Source organism: Rana temporaria, chromosome 2 (assembly GCF_905171775.1).
Source record: "Rana temporaria chromosome 2, aRanTem1.1, whole genome shotgun sequence".
NCBI classification, from domain to species: Eukaryota; Metazoa; Chordata; class Amphibia; order Anura; family Ranidae; genus Rana; species Rana temporaria.
In genome coordinates this window covers 26,656,001-26,674,021 of record NC_053490.1, presented here as the reverse complement: position 1 = coordinate 26,674,021, position 18,021 = coordinate 26,656,001, and the positions used below count along the sequence as shown (strand labels likewise).

General features: G+C 45.4%; 1 protein-coding gene across 4 annotated transcripts in view; it reads left to right on the top strand.

Moving 5' to 3' along the window:
* DLG2 (discs large MAGUK scaffold protein 2) overlaps positions 1–18,021 on the top strand; it is a 2,211,856-nt gene that overhangs the window by 1,572,007 nt on the left and 621,828 nt on the right. For all 4 annotated transcript variants that reach the window (XM_040339977.1, XM_040339976.1, XM_040339980.1 and 1 more), the window contains one exon: positions 2,774–2,929. In XM_040339977.1, coding sequence (XP_040195911.1) covers positions 2,774–2,929 — 156 coding nt within the window. The remainder of the gene's footprint in view (positions 1–2,773; positions 2,930–18,021) is intronic.

Here is an 18,021-nt window from a genome sequence, read left to right as displayed (position 1 = left end):
CACTGTTCTTGTTATATTTTTTGTCAGCTTGTTTTTTCTCTATATTTGACACATGGTTCTGGAAGGCATGGTGTTTAACCTCCCTGGCGGTATGATTCTGTCTGGAATTACGTACCAAAAGCGGTACAATTATTTTGCAAGGAAATTTGGCGTTTTATACTGTAGGCCTGTAATTTTTAGAAATAACTCATTGAAATCTGACCAAACAAGAGTCTTATAGGCATCCCGGGTATGATTTTTTTTTTAAAACAAAATTATAAATTATAATATAATAAATAATTATAAATAATTATAACAAATAATAATATAATTATAATAAAAATTATTCAATAATGTAATCAACTCAAAATCACTGAAATTTGCTCAGTTGCAGAATTGTCGCTGTCATTATTATTATTTTTTATGACGAATTTCCTCACAAATCGCTATCGCACAATTCTGCAAGTGATTATAATTTATTATCGCTGTTTTCTAACTGATCTAAAACCATTTTTGACATAAAGGGACACTTTTGGACAATCTACAGTTTTTAGGCAGAAAGAACATTTTTTATTATATAAAAGTACATGTAGGGCACTGGGCAGACCACTAGGGACAAGGGGGGTGTGTATTTTTTACATACAGTACTGTAATCTATAAGATTACAGTATACTGTATGTAAAGTGTTTGTTTACTTTTTTGAATTTGGCGCCGTTCTCCGCCCCCGTGCGTCGTAACGTCACAGGGAACGGAGATCGGCGGCACACGGGGAGACTGTGAATCGAGCGAGGAGGTCCCGCTCGCTCACACAGCGGGGTGGCATCGCTGGATCCAGGGACAAGGTAAGTAACTTGCCTGTGGATCCAGCGAGAAGGTAAGCCGCGCCGCTGCACACTCTGCACGTCCACCCCGAGCGTGACTCGGGGATACCGATCCTATCATTGAAAACCAACCCCGAGTCACGCTCGGGTTTACCGCCAAGGGGGTTAATAAGACCATCTTCTGAATTTGCTTAATAATAATAATAATAATAATGTTTACACTTATATAGCGCCAATTACACAGTTGCCGATGTGTTTAAGCGCTGATAATGGTTGTCATTATTACCCAACTCAATGGTACTCATTTTATCGACCTCTGAAGGATGAAAGGCTGAGTGGACCCCACCGGGATCAAACCTGCAACCCTTGGGACACAGGCAATCACAGACTGCTGCAAAGGAGCATTAGCCCCCTGTGCTATCTTACCAGCTTAGTTGATAATGTATGGGGCTCCTGGTCAAAAAAACATTTGAACATTCTCAGTGCTTCTAAAATCTCTTGTGCTTATACTGCATTGCGTGTCAAGAAGGTTGCCAGTGAGAAGCTAAGGCAGGGGTCCTCAAACTACGGCCCGCAGGCCGCATCGGGCCCACCAGTGTGATTTACCCAGCCCGTGGACTGCCCCTTTAACATTGCAGCAATCCCCCTCCCCTCTGCTACCTTTATTACACAAGACGAGAAACATGACAGGTCCAGACCTGCCTTGCTTCACGTCTTGTGTGATTAAGGTAGCAGCGGGGAGGGGGGGGTGCTGTGATATAATAGAAGTGTAATATCGATTGAGGGGACCTGTGATTGGGGGGATCTGTGATGGGCGAGTCTGTTATAGAGGGATCTATTATGGGTGGAGTCTGTTATGGGGGATCTGTTATGGGGGAGTCTGTTATGTTATGGGGGAGTCTGTGATGGGGATCTGTTATGGGGGAGTCTGTGATGGGGGATCTGTGATGGGGGAGTCTGTGATGGGGGGGGGTCTGTTATGGAGGGATCTGTTATGGGGGATATGTGATTGGGGGGAGACTGTGATGGGGCGGAGACTGTGATGGGGGAGTCTGTTATGGGGGGAATCTTATAGTGGGATCTGTGATGGGGGTGTCTGTTACGGGGGGGGCTTTGTGATGGAGAGATTTGTGATGGGGGATATTTTATGGGGGGGCTTTGTGATGGATGGTCTGATATGGGGGCTTTTTGATGGGGGGAATCTGTGATGGGGGGATCTGTGATGGGGAGGGGGTTCTGTGATGGGGGAGGGGGATCTGTGATGGAGAGGTTCTGTGATCTCTGATGCGGAGGGGGATCTGTGCTGGGGGAGGGGGATCTGTGATGGGGAGGGGATCTGTGATGAGGGGAGTCTATGAAATACTAATAAGTTTATGTTGATTAAAATTGTTTTTTATTTTAAATATTAAATAATTTTTCCTGGTTTTTTTGCACTACAAATAAAATGTGTGCATAGGAATTTGTTCATATATATATATATTTTTTTATATATATACATATATTTTTAAACTATAGTCAGGCCCCCCAACAGTCTGAGGGACCGTGAACTAGCCCCCTGTTTAAAAAGTTTGAGGACCCTTGAGCTAAGGTGTCTGCAAATGCGGAAAAGGACAATAGAGGGAGTGACAATGACCTGGAGGGGAACATAACTATCACTTTACCCTCTTTATAACAACTCCCCGTTGCCTTGATTTCAAAGACCATCTTTAATTATTTTATTTTTTGGACAGAGTGATCAGAACCCTATGCCAATGTGTATTGCTGTCTGTTTTCCGACTATGGAGATTCACTCCAGATTCACTTCAATATTTGTTCTTATTTGTTTTACATTTTGTTCTAGTTTTGTGTTCTAATGTGGAATATAATAATGGTTCCCCGTGTATCATAAAACAGCTGATTATCTAATCACAACTACTGGAACTTACGTATTGAATTGCTTTTTTAAAGACATTATCCTTTCTTTTGTCTTCCAGGTCTCTGGAGCCGGTTTACAGCACTGTAAATAAACTAGGTGACAAACCTTCATCTCCGAGACAATATTCCCCCATAGAATGTGACAACAGCTTCCTACTCACATCTCCGTATCCTCATTTCCATGGAGGCCTTCTTCCTGAGTGTGAAATTTCCAGGTATGAGACAAAGACAACCTTAAAGGGGTTGTAAAGGTTCATTTTTTATTTTCAAAATTGGTTCCTTTAAGCTAGTGCATTGTTGGTTCACTTACCCTTTCCTTCCATTTCCCTTCTAATTTTTCTTCTCTTTGTTGTCTTTGTCTGAATTTCTCACTTCCTGTTCCTCCTCAGTAGGCTGTTCTGGCTGACTAACCCCCAGCCAGAACGGCTCGGATGATGGGGGCAAGCTTACTGAAGAGAAACAGGAAGTGAGAAATTCAGACAAAAAAAAAAACATTTAGAAGGGAAATGGAAGGAAAAGGTAAGTGAACCAACAATGCACTAGCTTAAAGGAATCTATTTAGAAAAAAAAACAAACCTTTACAACCCCTTTAATGCTATTTTATAAATTCTGAAGCTGAAAGCTGAAGTTTAATCTGCTTGTTTTGACTTTCTTGATTTCTTCTCGTCAACATAAACTGATTTTTTTTTAACCACTTAAGCCCCGGACCAATACGCTGTCTAAAGACCCAAGGTGTTTTTACAATTTGTCACTGCGCTGCTTTAACTGGTAATTGCGCGGTCATGCAATGTTGTACCGAAACAATGTTGTAAATTTTCTGGAATTTACACAGCTTTTATTTTATGACTGCCTATCTCATTTCTTGAGGTGCTAAAATGGCAGGGCAGTACAAAACCCCCCCAAATGACCCCATTTTGGAAAGTAGACACCCCAAGCTATTTGCTGAGAGGCATCGCGAGTCCATGGAATATTTTATATTTTGACCCAAGTTGCGGGAAAAAAAATATATATATTTTTTTTGCTCAAAGTTGTCACTAAATGATATATTGCTCACACATGCCATGGTTATATGTGGAATTGCACCCCAAAATACATTCTGCTGCTTCTCCTGAGTACGGGGATACCACATGTGTGAGACTTTTTGGGAGCCTAGCCGCGTACGGGACCCCAAAAACCAAGCACCGCCTTCAGGCTTTCTAAGGGTGTAAATTTTTGATTTCACTCCTCACTACCTATCACAGTTTCGAAGGCCATAAAATGCCAAAATAGCACAAAAACCCCCCAAATGACCCCATTTTGGAAAGTAGACACCCAAAGCTATTTGCTGAGAGGCATGTCGAGTCCATGGAATATTTAATATTTTGACACAAGTTGCGGGAATATGACAAACTGATTTTTTTTTGCACAAAGTTGTCACTAAATGATATATTGCTCACACATGCCATGGTTATATGTGGAATTGCACCCCAAAATACATTCTGCTGCTTCTCCTGAGTATGGGGATACCACATGTGTGGGACTTTTTGGGAACCTAGCCACGTACGGGACCCCGAAAACAAAGCACCGCCTTCAAGATTTCGAAGGGCATACATTTTTGATTTCACTCCTCACTACCTATCACAGTTTTGAAGGCCCTAAAATGCCAATATAGCACACAACCCCCCCAAATGACCCCATTTTGGAAAGAAGACATCCCAAGCTATTTGCCGATAGGCATATTGAGTCCATGGAATATTTTTTTTTTGCCCCAAGTGATTGAATAATGACCAAAAAAAAAAAAAAAAAGAATTTTGCAAAATGTTGTCACTAAATGATAAATTGCTCAAACATGCCATGGGCATATGTGGAATTTCACCCCAAAATACATTCTGCTGCTTCTCCTGAGTACGGGGATACCACATGTGTGGGACTTTTTGGGAGCCTAGCCGCGTACCGGGCCCCGAAAACCAAGCACCGCCTTCAAGATTTCTAAGGGCATACATTTTTGATTTCACTCCTCACTACCTATCACAGTTTTGAAGGCCATAAAATGCCAAGATGGCACACAACCCCCCCCAAATGACCCCATTTTGAAAAGAAGACACCCCAAGCTATTTGCTGAGAGGCATGTTGAGTCCATGGAATATTTAATTTTTTTGCCCCAAGTGATTGAATAATGACCAAAACTTTTTTTTTTACAAAACATTGTCACTAAATGATAAATTGCTCAAACATGCCATGGGCATATGTGGAATTACACCCCAAAATACATTCTGCTGCTTCTCCTGAGTACGGAGATACCACATGTGTGGGACTTTTTGGGAGCCTAGCCGCGTACGGGACCCCGAAAACCAATCACCGCCTTCAAGATTTGTGTGAGTGAAATCAAAGATTTATGTCCTTAGAAATCTTGAAGGTGGTGATTGGTTTTCGGGGTCCCGTACGCGGCTAGGCTCCCAAAAAGTCCCACACATGTGGTATCCCCGTACTCAGGAGAAGCAGCAGAATGTATTTTAGGGTGTAATTCCACATATGCCCATGGCATGTGTGAGAAATATATCATTTAGTGACAACGTTTTGTAAATTCTTTTTTTTTTGGTCATTATTAAATCACTTGGGGCCAACAAATTAAATATTCCATGGACTTAACATGCCTCTCAGCAAATAGCTTGGGGTGTCTTCTTTCCAAAATGGGGTCATTTGGGGGGGTTGTGTGCCATCTTGGCATTTTATGGCCTTCAAAACTATGATAGGTAGTGAGGAGTGAAATCAAAATTAGATGCCGTTAGAAATCTTGAAGGCGGTGATTGGTTTTCGGGGCCCCGTACGCGGCTAGGCTCCCAAAAAGTCCCACATATGTGGTATCCCCGTACTCAGGAGAAGCAGCAGAATTCATTTTGGGGTGCAATTCCACATATAACCATGGCATGTGTGAGCAATATATCATTTAGTGACAACTTTGTGCAAAAAAAAATCAGTTTGTCATATTCCCACAACTTGTGTCAAAATATAAAATATTCCATGGACTCAACATGCCTCTCAGCAAATAGCTTTGGGTGTCTACTTTCCAAAATGGGGTCATTTGGGGGGTTTTTGTGCTATTTTGGCATTTTATGGCCTTCGAAACTGTGATAGGTAGTGAGGAGTGAAATCAAAAATGTACACCCTTAGAAAGCCTGAAGGCGGTGCTTGGTTTTTGGGGTCCCGTACGCGGCTAGGCTCCCAAAAAGTCTCACACATGTGGTATCCCCGTACTCAGGAGAAGCAGCAGAATGCATTTTGGGGTGTAATTCCACATATGCCCATGGCATGTGTGAGCAATATATCATTTAGTGACAACTTTGAGCAAAAAAAAAATATATATATATATATATATATATTTTTTTTTTTTTTTTTCCCGCAACTTGGGTCAAAATATAAAATATTCCATGGACTCGCGATGCCTCTCAGCAAATAGCTTGGGGTGTCTACTTTCCAAAATGTCATTTGGGGGGGTTTTGAATTGTCCTGGCATTTTATGCACAACATTTAGAAGCTTATGTCACACATCACCCACTCTTCTAACCACTTGAAGAAAAAGCCCTTTCTGACACTGTTTGTTTACATAAAAACATTTTTTTTTTTTTGCAAGAAAGTTAAGTTGAACCCCCAAACATTATATATTTTTTTAAAGCAAAGGCCCTACAGATTAAAATGGTGGGTGTTGCAATTTTTTTTCCCACACAGTATTTGCGCAGCGTTTTTTCAAACGCATTTTTTGGGAAAAAAATACACTTTTTTTTATTTTAAAGCACTAAAACACACTATATTGCCCAAATTATTGATGAAATAAAAATGACGATCTTAGGCCGAGTACATGGATACCAAACACGACATACTTTAAAATTGCGCACAAACGCGCAGTGGCGACAAACTACATACATTTTTAAAAGCCTTTAAAAGTCTTTACAGGTTACCACATTAGATTTACAGAGTAGGTCTACTGCTAAAATGACTGCCCTCGATCTGCCCTTCGCAGTGATACCTCACATGCATGGTGCAATTGCTGTTTACATATGACTCCAGACCGACGCTTGTGTTCGCCTTTGCGCAAGAGCAGGGGGGGACAGGGATGTTTTTTTTTTTTTTTTATATATATTTATTTCGCTTTTTTTATTTACTTTGTAAACTGTTCCTTCCATTTTATTATTTTTTTACCATTTTTATTGTTATCTCAGGGAATGTAAATATCCCTTATGATAGCAATAGTTAGTGACAGGTACTCTTTTTTTTAAAAATGGGGTCTATTAGACCCTAGATCTTTCCTCTGCCCTTAAAGCATTTGACCACACCAAGATCGGTGTGATAAAATGCTTTCCCATTTTCCCAATGGCGCTGTTTATATCCGGGGGGGGGTCATTCCCTCCTACTGAATGTAAAAGCAGTCTAGAGGCTAATTAGCTGCTAGGACTGCTTTTACATGAAAGCCGACCGCTGGCTGAAAAGAATGATACCAAGATGATGCCTAAACCCGCAGGCATCATTCTGGTATAACCATTCAAAGTCCAGCAACATACCAGTACGTTGATGGTTCTTGTTGGACATGTATTGTAACCATTTTTTTTTTCATGCAGCCTGTTGGCTGAACGAAAAAAAGATTGATCGGTGGGTATGCCCACCATTAGAATACCTCCCTTCATCCACCCACTTCTAATGATGGGCATACATGCACCATTTATATATGCCGAAGCATGGGGACATCCTCCCGCAAAAAAGTTATGCCGCGTACACACGCTGTTGCTGTCACGCTAAATAAATCCGCGCTGCAACTAAATGGCGTACGTACGGGTTCTGCAGAAGTGGTGGGGACCCAATCAGGATAGGCAAATTCTACAGGAAGGGCACTATGGGCACGACGGGCCTGTCTCTGTCTTCTTCTTGGTGGCAGCGGGACACTACTTATGCTTGCCACATCGCCAGCTTGAACTGCACTTATGGGACTCGCCACGTCACCACGTCTTACTGCAGTGCTGGATGAACGACCACGGTGTACTAGGCCACCGGTGCTTGCCAATCCACCAGAAGGAATGGCGGCGCTAGTACTGGCTCTCTGCTCCATACAAGGGTCCTGCGGTTCTTGCTGCTCAACAACATCAGAACGGGATCGGGTACGCCTGGCCTTAGCAGGGACCTCAACTTCGTCGTGAGAGCTGTCTGACATGGAGCCGCTGTCGTAAACGGGTTCGTATTCTGAGCCAGATTCTGACAGATGCGTGACCTCCTCCTCTTCACTATCTGTCATGCTCATGAACTCGTAGGCCTGCTTATCATTGTACATCCGCTTTGCCATTTTGGGCTCTAAATTTAGAGGTACAATGGTAAGGATTCACAGGTAAAAAAAGCACCTGATCTGTAGGAAAGCAAACGTAGAAAACGCTTCAAAAAAAACTGTAAGCGATCGCAGGGATCAGGCCTGTCTCTGCGAACGCTGCAGTTATGTGTCTTGTGTTTTGTAAGTGACAGTGATCGATCGATACTGCACTTGGGTGGGTTGGGCTGGGCAGAGGGGGAAAACGTAGGTCCTAGCGGGTATCTGGGCTGATTCCGCTAACAATGCGTTTTTGGGTACCCTAAACTGCTGGGTACGCTAGTATAGATCTGATCAGATACTATACCACTAAGGGGGGTGTATGCTTTGCGAGTGGGTGTAAGCGGTACTGGCACTAACCTAACGCTGCCTGGGGCGACGCAGACCCTGACTGACGCTAAAATTTAATTTATATCACCCGCCGGGTGATCAGGGGGTTAAACCTTTATTGGGTTATATACGGCGGGTGCCCTGATGCTATAAACAGCAAACTAACCAACCAGCGTCAACCGTAACACTTATACGGTGATCACTGGTGAAAGGGTTAACTAGGGGGCAATCAGGGGGTTAAAACCTTTATTAGGTAATATATGAGGGTACCTGACACTTTCTAAAAACCTGGCGGCGAACCTAAAATAACTAAATAACTAACTGGCTAACCGCATCACCAGTGACACTTATACAGTGATCAGTGGTGAAAGGGTTAACTCTAGGGGCAATCAGGGGTTAAAACCTTTATTTATGGGGGTACCTAACGGTATATAAACCTGGCGGCGAACCTCAAAAAAAACTAACTGCCTAGCGGCAACAGTGACTCTAATACAGCGATCAGAAACCGATCGCTTAGTGACACTGGCAATAGGGGGTGAAAGGGTTAACTCTAGGGGCAATCAGGGGTTAAACCTTTATTGGGGGGGGTAGGGGGCTACCCTGGACCTAAAGGGGCCTAAACCTAACTGCCCTAACACTTTTTTCTGTCACACTGACACTAAATGCAGTGATCAGAAAATAAATGATCACTGCAACAGGGGGTGATCTGGGGGTGATCTGGGGGTGATCGGGGGGGGGGGGGTTATGTACCTATGTGTGCTGTGTCAGTGTTGTGCTGGTGCAACTCACAGTACTGACGTCTTCTCTCCTCTGGAACCGGACGAAGAGGGGAGAAAACGTCACTTCCTCCCTGCCTGTGTTTACAGTTACACAGGCAGGGCGGGCTCAGGTGGAAGCCGATTCGCAGGGGAGATCGAGGGGGGGTGGCTGGAAACCAATAGCCGCCCCCTCATCCCGGATCGCCCGTACACTGTTCCCGACCTTCGCATGTACCGGAGGGGGTCCCGATCGGACCCCCGAACCCGGTAAAGGCAAGGACGTACATTAACGCCCATGTGCCTGTACGTGCCATATTGTGGACGTACATTTACATGCGGAGGTCGGGAACTGGTTAAACAAAACATTTAGCTAGTAGTAGTTTTGTAATGTTGAAGACATTTCATAACTTCTTCAAGCCACGACTTCAGTTCTAGTAAGGCCTCATACACACGATAGGTTAACCAGAGGACAGCGGTCTGATGGACCGTTTTCATCGGTCAAAACCGATCGTGTGTGGGCCCCATAGGTTGTTTAACCTTAGGTTAAAAAAAAGCCAACTTGCTTTAAAATTAACCTATGGATTGGTAACCGATAGGTCAAAACCGATCGTTAGTAGGACGTCGTTGTGTTTTACGTCACCGCGTTCTGACACGATCGGTTATTTAACCTATGGTGTGTAGGCGCGACGGACCATCAGTCAGCTTCATCGGTTAACCTATGACAACTGTCCTTCAGACCGCTGTCCTCTGGTTAACCTATCGTGTGTACGAGGCTTAAGGCTGCATTCACACCTGAGCGTAGGGCGTTCGGTCGTTTTTTCGGGCGTTTTTTTTCGCGCGTATTCATGCTTATTTGCGCGTTTGCATACAGCGTCGTGCGACGTTTTTGTACTTCGGCGTTTCTTATTTTAGCCAATAGGAAAAATTATCATCTTTTCATCACTTGTTGCTATGTTGGTAGATTGTTTTTAATCTTCTGCATGGGCGACAAGTTCTATTGATTAAAGTGACGAAACGCCCATAGCAAACGCCCGTTGTCGCGCGATACGCTCAATACGCGCGTTTCCCATTACTTTCTATGGGGGGAAAAAAACGCTCAAACGCCGCTGTCGCGCGATTCGCGCAACAAAAAAAGGTACGGGACTTGTTTGAGCTTCGCGCGACAGGCGTTTGGGCGTTCAGGCGTTCAGGTGTGAACAGTCACCAAAGGGAATAATGTTAATTCTCCCCTCTGGCGTTTGTGAGCAGTGCGCTTCAGGCGTAAAAACGCCTAGGTGTGAATGGGGCCTTAGTGTCATGTTCTAAAGACCTCATCTTACTTATATTTATACAGGTAGCACAGGCACCTTAGTGAATCACGATGTAGTAAGTCAAGGCAGATGTTGATTGTCCAAGAACAGGGTGGGAGGTGCCGGACACCAAGGATGGATTTTTAAACTATGCCAGGGTGCTTCCACAACTATCAAACTCCCATTGTGGGACGTACCACTGGAAGCTGCCTGTAAAATACATTTTTTGAGTATTAAGTCATAAAGGGGTTGTAAAGGTAAAAAAAAAAAATAAATCCCTAAATAGCTTCCTTTACCTTAGTGCAGTCCTCCTTCACTTACCTCATCCTTCCATTTTGCTTTTAAATGTACTTATTTCTTCTGAGAAATCCTCACTTCCTGTTCTTCTGTCTGTAACTCCACACCGTAATGCAAGGCTTTCTCCCTGGTGTGGAGAAAGCCTCTTGAGGGGATGGGGGCGAGCAGGAGTGTCAGGACGTCCACTAACACACAGCTCCTTTCTCTATCTGCAAAGTAGAGAGTGTCCTGACACTCCTGCTCGCCCCCCTCCCCCCTACAGGAGGTTTTATCCACACCAGGAAGAAAGCCTCGTATTACTGTGTGGAGTTACAGACAGAAGAACAGGAAGTGAGGATTTCTCAGAAGAAAAAAGGACATTTAAAAGCAAAATGGAAGGATGAGGGAAGTGAAGGAGGACTGCACTAAGGTAAAGGAAGCTATTTAGGGATTTTTTTTTTTTTACCTTTACAACCCCTTTAATCTGCTTAGTTGTAAAGCCCCCAAACCCAGGTAAACACTTGTAGGTATTCTTGAGATCACCTTCTCCCATCCTGTAATATCATAACCAATTGACACAAATCTCATTTTTTTTATACTGGGGTCTTGCATTGCTTTGTGACCAGAGTTTCATGTTACATCATGTCATAAGCCCAAAGTGTACATCCATATTTGGGGTGTTCCAAGGGTGCATGGAGGGCACGTTATGACAGTCTAGAGCGGGGGTCAGCAACCTATAGATCGTAATCTACCAGTAGATCGTGGCCAGGTGGCTTGCTGACCCAAGAGCATCAAACAGAGTGCAATGCAGAAGGACTACTTGTAAAGCTGGAGCTGTAGTAGGGAGCAAGAGCCGCATAAGCCTAGTGCCAGCTCATGCCCCACATGGAGTGATACCAACTGCACTCCATCTCCTATACCTACTAGCGGTCTCCAGAGTGGTGCCAGCAGCAGGGAAGAAAATATCTTCAGATCAGTGTGAAAGCAATACACTGGGTATAATAGTATAGGGCTGCTCGGTTTAGCCACACCACGGGTGAAGCGCAGTGTACCTGCAGCTTTCCTGGACTACCTGCACTTTGCCATAGACTTCAACTATATGCAGGTTTGGTGCGCTTCCTGAATACAGGAGAAATAGAAGAGCACCACACCTGCAAAACACAATAGAAGTCTATAACCAAGGAAAGTTGCAGATGCAGGTAAACGCAGCACATCCATGTGAAAGCAGCCTCATGGGGGCTCAGAGCAATAAGACCCCTTTCATACTGAGCCACGGGCAGCGTTAGTGGTAAAGAGCCGCTGGTTTTAGCAGTGCTTTACCACTGTTTTAGCAGCGCTATTCGACCACTAGCGGGGGGGGGGGGGGGGTTTTCCTTTTTTTTAAAGTGTATTTTGTGTGTGTACTCAAGAGAGGAGCCGGACTGCAGGAGTTGGGAGTAGGCAGGCCTCCCCCAGAGGCAATCTGCCACCTTTCTCCATGCCCCAGGTGGCAATGGTGGGTGTGTGAGGGGTCCTCCCACACAGCCCGCCCTACCTGCTCCGCTTTGAAGCCCAACGGGGCAGAGGGACTCCCTCTTTTTAGAGACCGCGTGGTCAAAGTGCATGCATGTTAACCCAATTTCGAGTGCGTGTAAGTATGGTGGTTTTTGTGGGAGGGGGGTGGACGTACTAAGCGCAGGCTTACCTCGCATAGCATACCCACCGGGAGCCGGGCTGAGACCACCAAACTCAATTTACATGTAGCTGAGACCGGGATCCGAACCCCTAGCTGCAGAGGTGAATGGCTTGTCAGTGCAGTGCCAATCGCGTTAAGCCACCGCAGCTCCCTGCTTTTAACCCCGCTAGTAGCTGAAGAAAGGGTTAAATGTGCACGTGTAGCGCCGAAGCGATTTGCAGGCTCTTCAGCAGAGGTGCCCATTCATTCTAATACTCTGACCCAGTCAAGGATACCTTAACCACTTCAGCCCCGGAAAGTTTTACCCCCTTAATGACCAGGCCATTTTCTGTGATACGGCACTGCGTTACTTTAACTGACAATCGTGCGGTCAGGAGACACTTGTAGTGATATTGTGCCATACATATAACACAATATATAAAATACATACACATATATATTAATATTACAACACCACTGTGCCCAAATAAATATTGTGGTTTTTATTTTTTGCGCTATAAACAAGAAAAGAGCGACAATTTTGTACAAAATTTCAATTTAGGCCAATATGTGTTCTGCTGCATATTTTTCGTAAAAAATCCCAATAAGCGCATATTGATTGATTTGCACAAACTAGTGTCGGTTCGTCCATAGAGGGACGCTGGAGCGCTGCCCCCTCTGGCTCTCGCCCGCCACTGAGTCTAATAACATACATTCATGCATTGCATGAATGTATGAATGTATGTTATTGTTGCCAGCTGCCACTGGTCTATTCAGAGATGGGCGGAACTTGAGCGCCGGCCACCTGAATAACGGCAGCTGGTTGGCTGTGCGGAAGTGCCTATCAGAGCCAGCGGCTCTGATAGGCTTTCCGAGTACAGCCCTCGGCTCCCGGATGTCTTATCCTCAGAACGTATGGGGGGTGCGTTCCTTGGATAAGACTGACGGCCGTCTCAGCCAATCAGGTTTCCTGATTCTCGGTAACCTGATTGGCTGAAGCGCCACCAAGGCGGGAGAAGACATTGAGAGACGTGGAAGGAGTAAGGTAAGTGCATTTTACAGGGTACAGCGGCGACAATGGGCTCAGAGGTGACAAAGGGCACAGTGGCATCAATGGGCACAGTGGCGACAAAGGGCACAGTGGCGACAAAGGGCACAGTGGCATCAATGGGCACAGTGGTGAAAAAGGGCACAGTGGTGACAATGGGCACAGTGGTGACAATGGGCACAGTGGGGGGGGTGCGTTCCTTGGATAAGACTGACGGCCGTCTCAGCCAATCAGGTTTCCTGATTCTCGGTAACCTGATTGGCTGAAGCGCCACCAAGGCGGGAAAAGACATTGAGAGACGTGGAAGGAGTAAGGTAAGTGCATTTTACAGGGTACAGCGGCGACAATGGGCTCAGAGGTGACAAAGGGCACAGTGGCATCAATGGGCACAGTGGCGACAAAGGGCACAGTGGCATCAATGGGCACAGTGGTGACAAAGGGCACAGTGGTGACAATGGGCACAGTGGTGACAATGGGCACAGTGGCAACAATTAAAGGGCACAGTGACATGCACAGTGGCAACAATGGGCACAGTGGCGACAATTAAAGGGCACAGTGGTGACAATTGGCACAGTGGCGACAATTGGCACAGTGGCGACAATTAAGGGGCACAGTGGCTGCGTTTGATGGCATGGCACAGTGGTGCGAATTGATGGCATAGTGACTGCATTTGATGGCATGGCACAGTGGTGATAATTGATGGCACAGTGGTTGCGTTTGATGGCATGGCACAGTGGTGACAATTGATGGCACAGTGGCTGCGTTTGATGGCATGGCACAGTGGTGACGTTTGAAGGCATGACACAGTGGCTGCATTTGATGGGCACAGGGAGGCTGCAATTTTTTTCGTTTTCGTTTGCGCCCCCCCAAAAATGTTGAGCACCAGCCGCCACTGGTGCAAACATTATCGTGTCTACAAACTATGGGATATTTTTATGGCATTTTTATTTATTTAATTTTTACTAGTAATGGTGGCGATCAGCGATTTAGCGGGACTGCAACTTTGCTGCGACCAAATCGGACACTAAGTGACACTTTTCACACTTTTTTGGGAACCAGTGACATTATTTCAGCTAAAAATATGCACTGTTATGTAATGACACTGGCAGGGAAGAAATTAACATCAAAGGCAATCAAAGGATTAAGTATGCTCCTAGCTGGTGCTTGCTAACTGTGTGGGGGGTGGTCTGGCTGGATGAAGACAGAGATTGGTGTTCCTGCTTAGCAGGGTCACAAGATCTCCATCTTCTTCCCTGTCAGAACGGTGATCTGCCTTGTTTACATAGGCAGATCGCCGTTCTGCCTTTCTGGGAAACGGTCGCGAATGACTGCCGGACCCACTGATTGGTATCCCCTGTGTCCAATCAGCGCGTGATCGCATCTCCGGCGGCACGTGCGTGCCACCCAGTGGCTATTGCATGAAATGTACAGGTACGTGATTTCGCACAATAGAGCCGACCTGCCGCAGTAAATGCATTAGGCGGTCGGCAAGTTTTTAAAGCCCCACTCCATAAAAAACATTTTTTTCAAATAGGGCATTATGCATCAGTAACCATACCCCTCAGTCTAAATTCCAAACACCTCTTCTTAATCCATCCTGCAGTGTAATGGATCAAAGTCACATTTTCCTCCATGAGCCAAGCTATAATTTCCTGTCCTGGGAACCAAATATTTTTCCTGATCTCCTCCTCACCCCCGGGAGTTCTCCTACCTCGGGAGCCTATGGGAGAGGACCCAGCCGCTGAAATGTCACCTCCACCAATAGAAATAGTCCACATCATGCAGGAAGTGATGTGGTCACCCAGGGCTGCTGTTAGAAATCATGGGGCCCCATACAGCTTACCTAACAGGGCCCCCCGAATTACAAATATTACAAGTATTTAAGATTATTTTTCCAATTTTTACATTATTTTTTTGCAATCTTAAAAAAAATTATAGATTTTTTTTTTTACAATGCTGTTAAGGGGGGGGGGGGGGGGTGTTGGATGGAATATCAGGGGTCTAAACAGAGCCCTGACATTTCACCTTTAAGACAAAGAAAGAGATTGAGTACACAGAGTATTCAGTTCCTTTCTCCGTAGCCTCAGTTGCACTGAAGAAGAATAAACAGGATACACAGGCTCTTGTTCACTCATAAACCGAAGCATAGTAAACAACGTTTACTATGCTCAATTATGAATGGACACAAGAGCGGTTGGTACTGGTCGCTCACTGTGTCCAATTCAGAAAAGGAGGGGGGCCTGTAAATTACAAAAAAAAGCAGCCAGCGGGGGAGGAAAGCGGGAGAACAAGGAGGGGCCTTGGCACACAGTGGATAAGTGGCAGCCCAGGGAGGAGGATTGGTGCAGTAAGATAGGAAGACAATTACAAAACAATGCACTGTGTCTGTATCTCCCCCTCCAGCAGCTAAAAGCTCACGGGAGAGAAAGGGGGAGAAACTGTCTTTCAGCTGCTGGAGGGAGACATACAGACATGTGCATTATTCTGTAATTGTCCTCCCATTCCGCCGCACTGATCCCCCTGCTGTCCGGGGGCCTCCCTTGTGTGCCGAGGCCCCCTACAGGAGGCCTGGTGGCACTCTCCTATCGGCGGAGAAGGTCCCCATGAAGTAAAGATAAAAAAAAAAGAATCATCATGTGCCCATGGCTTTAGATAAAAGAAATGGGCATTTGGATGTTCTTTTTTTTCATACCAGTAGATAGTTAGAGGGGAAGTGATTTGTTAATATCCTGGAGTTGGGATTTAAAGAGCCTAGTAATGAAGTCTTTATGTAATGTTCATCCGGCAGCAGCTTCCCTCAAGCTCTCCTGGACACTCTAAAGCAGGGGTAGGCAACCTGGGGCCCTCCAGCTGTTGTGGAACTACATTTCCCATAATGCATTGCAAGACTGGCAGTTACAATTACTTCCAGAGGCATGATGGGACTTGTAGTTCTGCAACAGCTGGAGGGCCCCAGGTTGTCTAACCCTGCTTTAAAGCATAGCAGACTCCTCTGAAGATACTCCAACGGGTAGCCATCTTCCTGATTCTTCAAGCCCTAAAATAGATAGACCAACCTAGATTAATTGAGCCTTGGCCTAGGGCCCAGACAATGACCTACGATGACATAAGGTCCAAGCAAAAGCCTGGCAGGGAAGACCCTTCTCTAGAAGGCTTCTCCAAATATTTATCCTCTCCCCTCGACAAACTGGATTCAAACCCTCAGGCCTCGTACACACAACCAAGTTTCTCGGCAAAAACCAGCAAGAAACTTGCTGGGAGATATTTTTTTGCCGAGGAAACCGGTCGTGTGTACATATTCGTCAAGGCCAAAAAGAGAGCAAGTTCTCTATTTCCTCGACGGGAATGGAGAAACTTGCCTTGTCGAGTTCCTCGACAGCCTAACAAGGAACTCGACGAGGAAAACGATGTGTTTCGCCAGTCGAGTTCCTCGGTCGTGTGTACGAGGCCTCAGTGATTGACCAAGGTAAATAGATAATAATAACTCAATACATTGTAAATTCTCATGACTGCTGGGACGCAATGAGCCCAGGTACCCCTTAGCTGTAATAAATAAGTATATACACAAAACCCTTCCGCCCCTTGCCCCTTCACCCTATTAAATCAACACACTTACAACCATTAGGTTGGAAAGGGCAAGGCCACAGCTTTATTAAAAGCAAACACAACATTTGAACATTTAACATTTTCAACCAGTGCCAGTCACAGTTATACTGTGAGCACACAACTCCAAAAGGGGGAGGGGCCTGTCCTTACCATAAGTGCTGGACAGGCCGCCTACTTCCGGTTTCCATCACGGGCATGGCCCATTATAGCCATTTTACGCTGGCAAGGTAAAAAAACGCAGCAAGCTGTGACATCCCATAGAAAAAAGGGGCGAGAGGGTGGGCAGCTCTTCCAAAAAAGTTTTCCCAAAGACCCAGAATTCCCTGGAGCGATCCCTTTTACCCGAGCTCAGGCCCATTCCATCCCCCAAATTGACCAATCCTTTAACGACCACCACCTTGTCCAGTACCTGGCCATGCCCCCCATCAGTCAAGGCTCTCTTTCCCTAAGGGGCTCAAGAGGCCTTCATTCTAACTACTGGAGACAACTCAACAGCAGCAGGCAAAATAATCAATGTCATGCTTAGGAGAAACACAAAGAACCCAAGCAACATAAGCAAAGCTCTGGCTGGGCACAGACTAGCTGTAAACAAGAATAAATATAGCTGAGGATGCTCCAACTTAGGGCAGGGTCCATGCACAAGATTGGGCTATACATAGGTTTCGATCCCTGCTGTGTACAACCTACAGAGATGTTGTGTACTACTACTGAATGTGTCCATATAAAACAAGTATAAGGCCCCGTACACACGTCCGAGAAACTCGACGAGCAAAACACATCGTTATGCTCGTCGAGTTCCTTGTGAAGCCGCCGAGGATCTCGGCGAGCCAACTTTTCCCATTGACTAACAAGGAAATAGAGAACATGTTCTCTTTTTGGCCCGACGAGATCCTCGTCGGTTTCCTCGGCGAAAAGTGTACACACGACCGGGTTTCTCGGCAGAATACGTCTCCCATCGAGTTTCTGGCTGAATTCTGCCAAGAAAACCGGTCGTGTGTACGGGGCCTAAGGCCTTGTTTA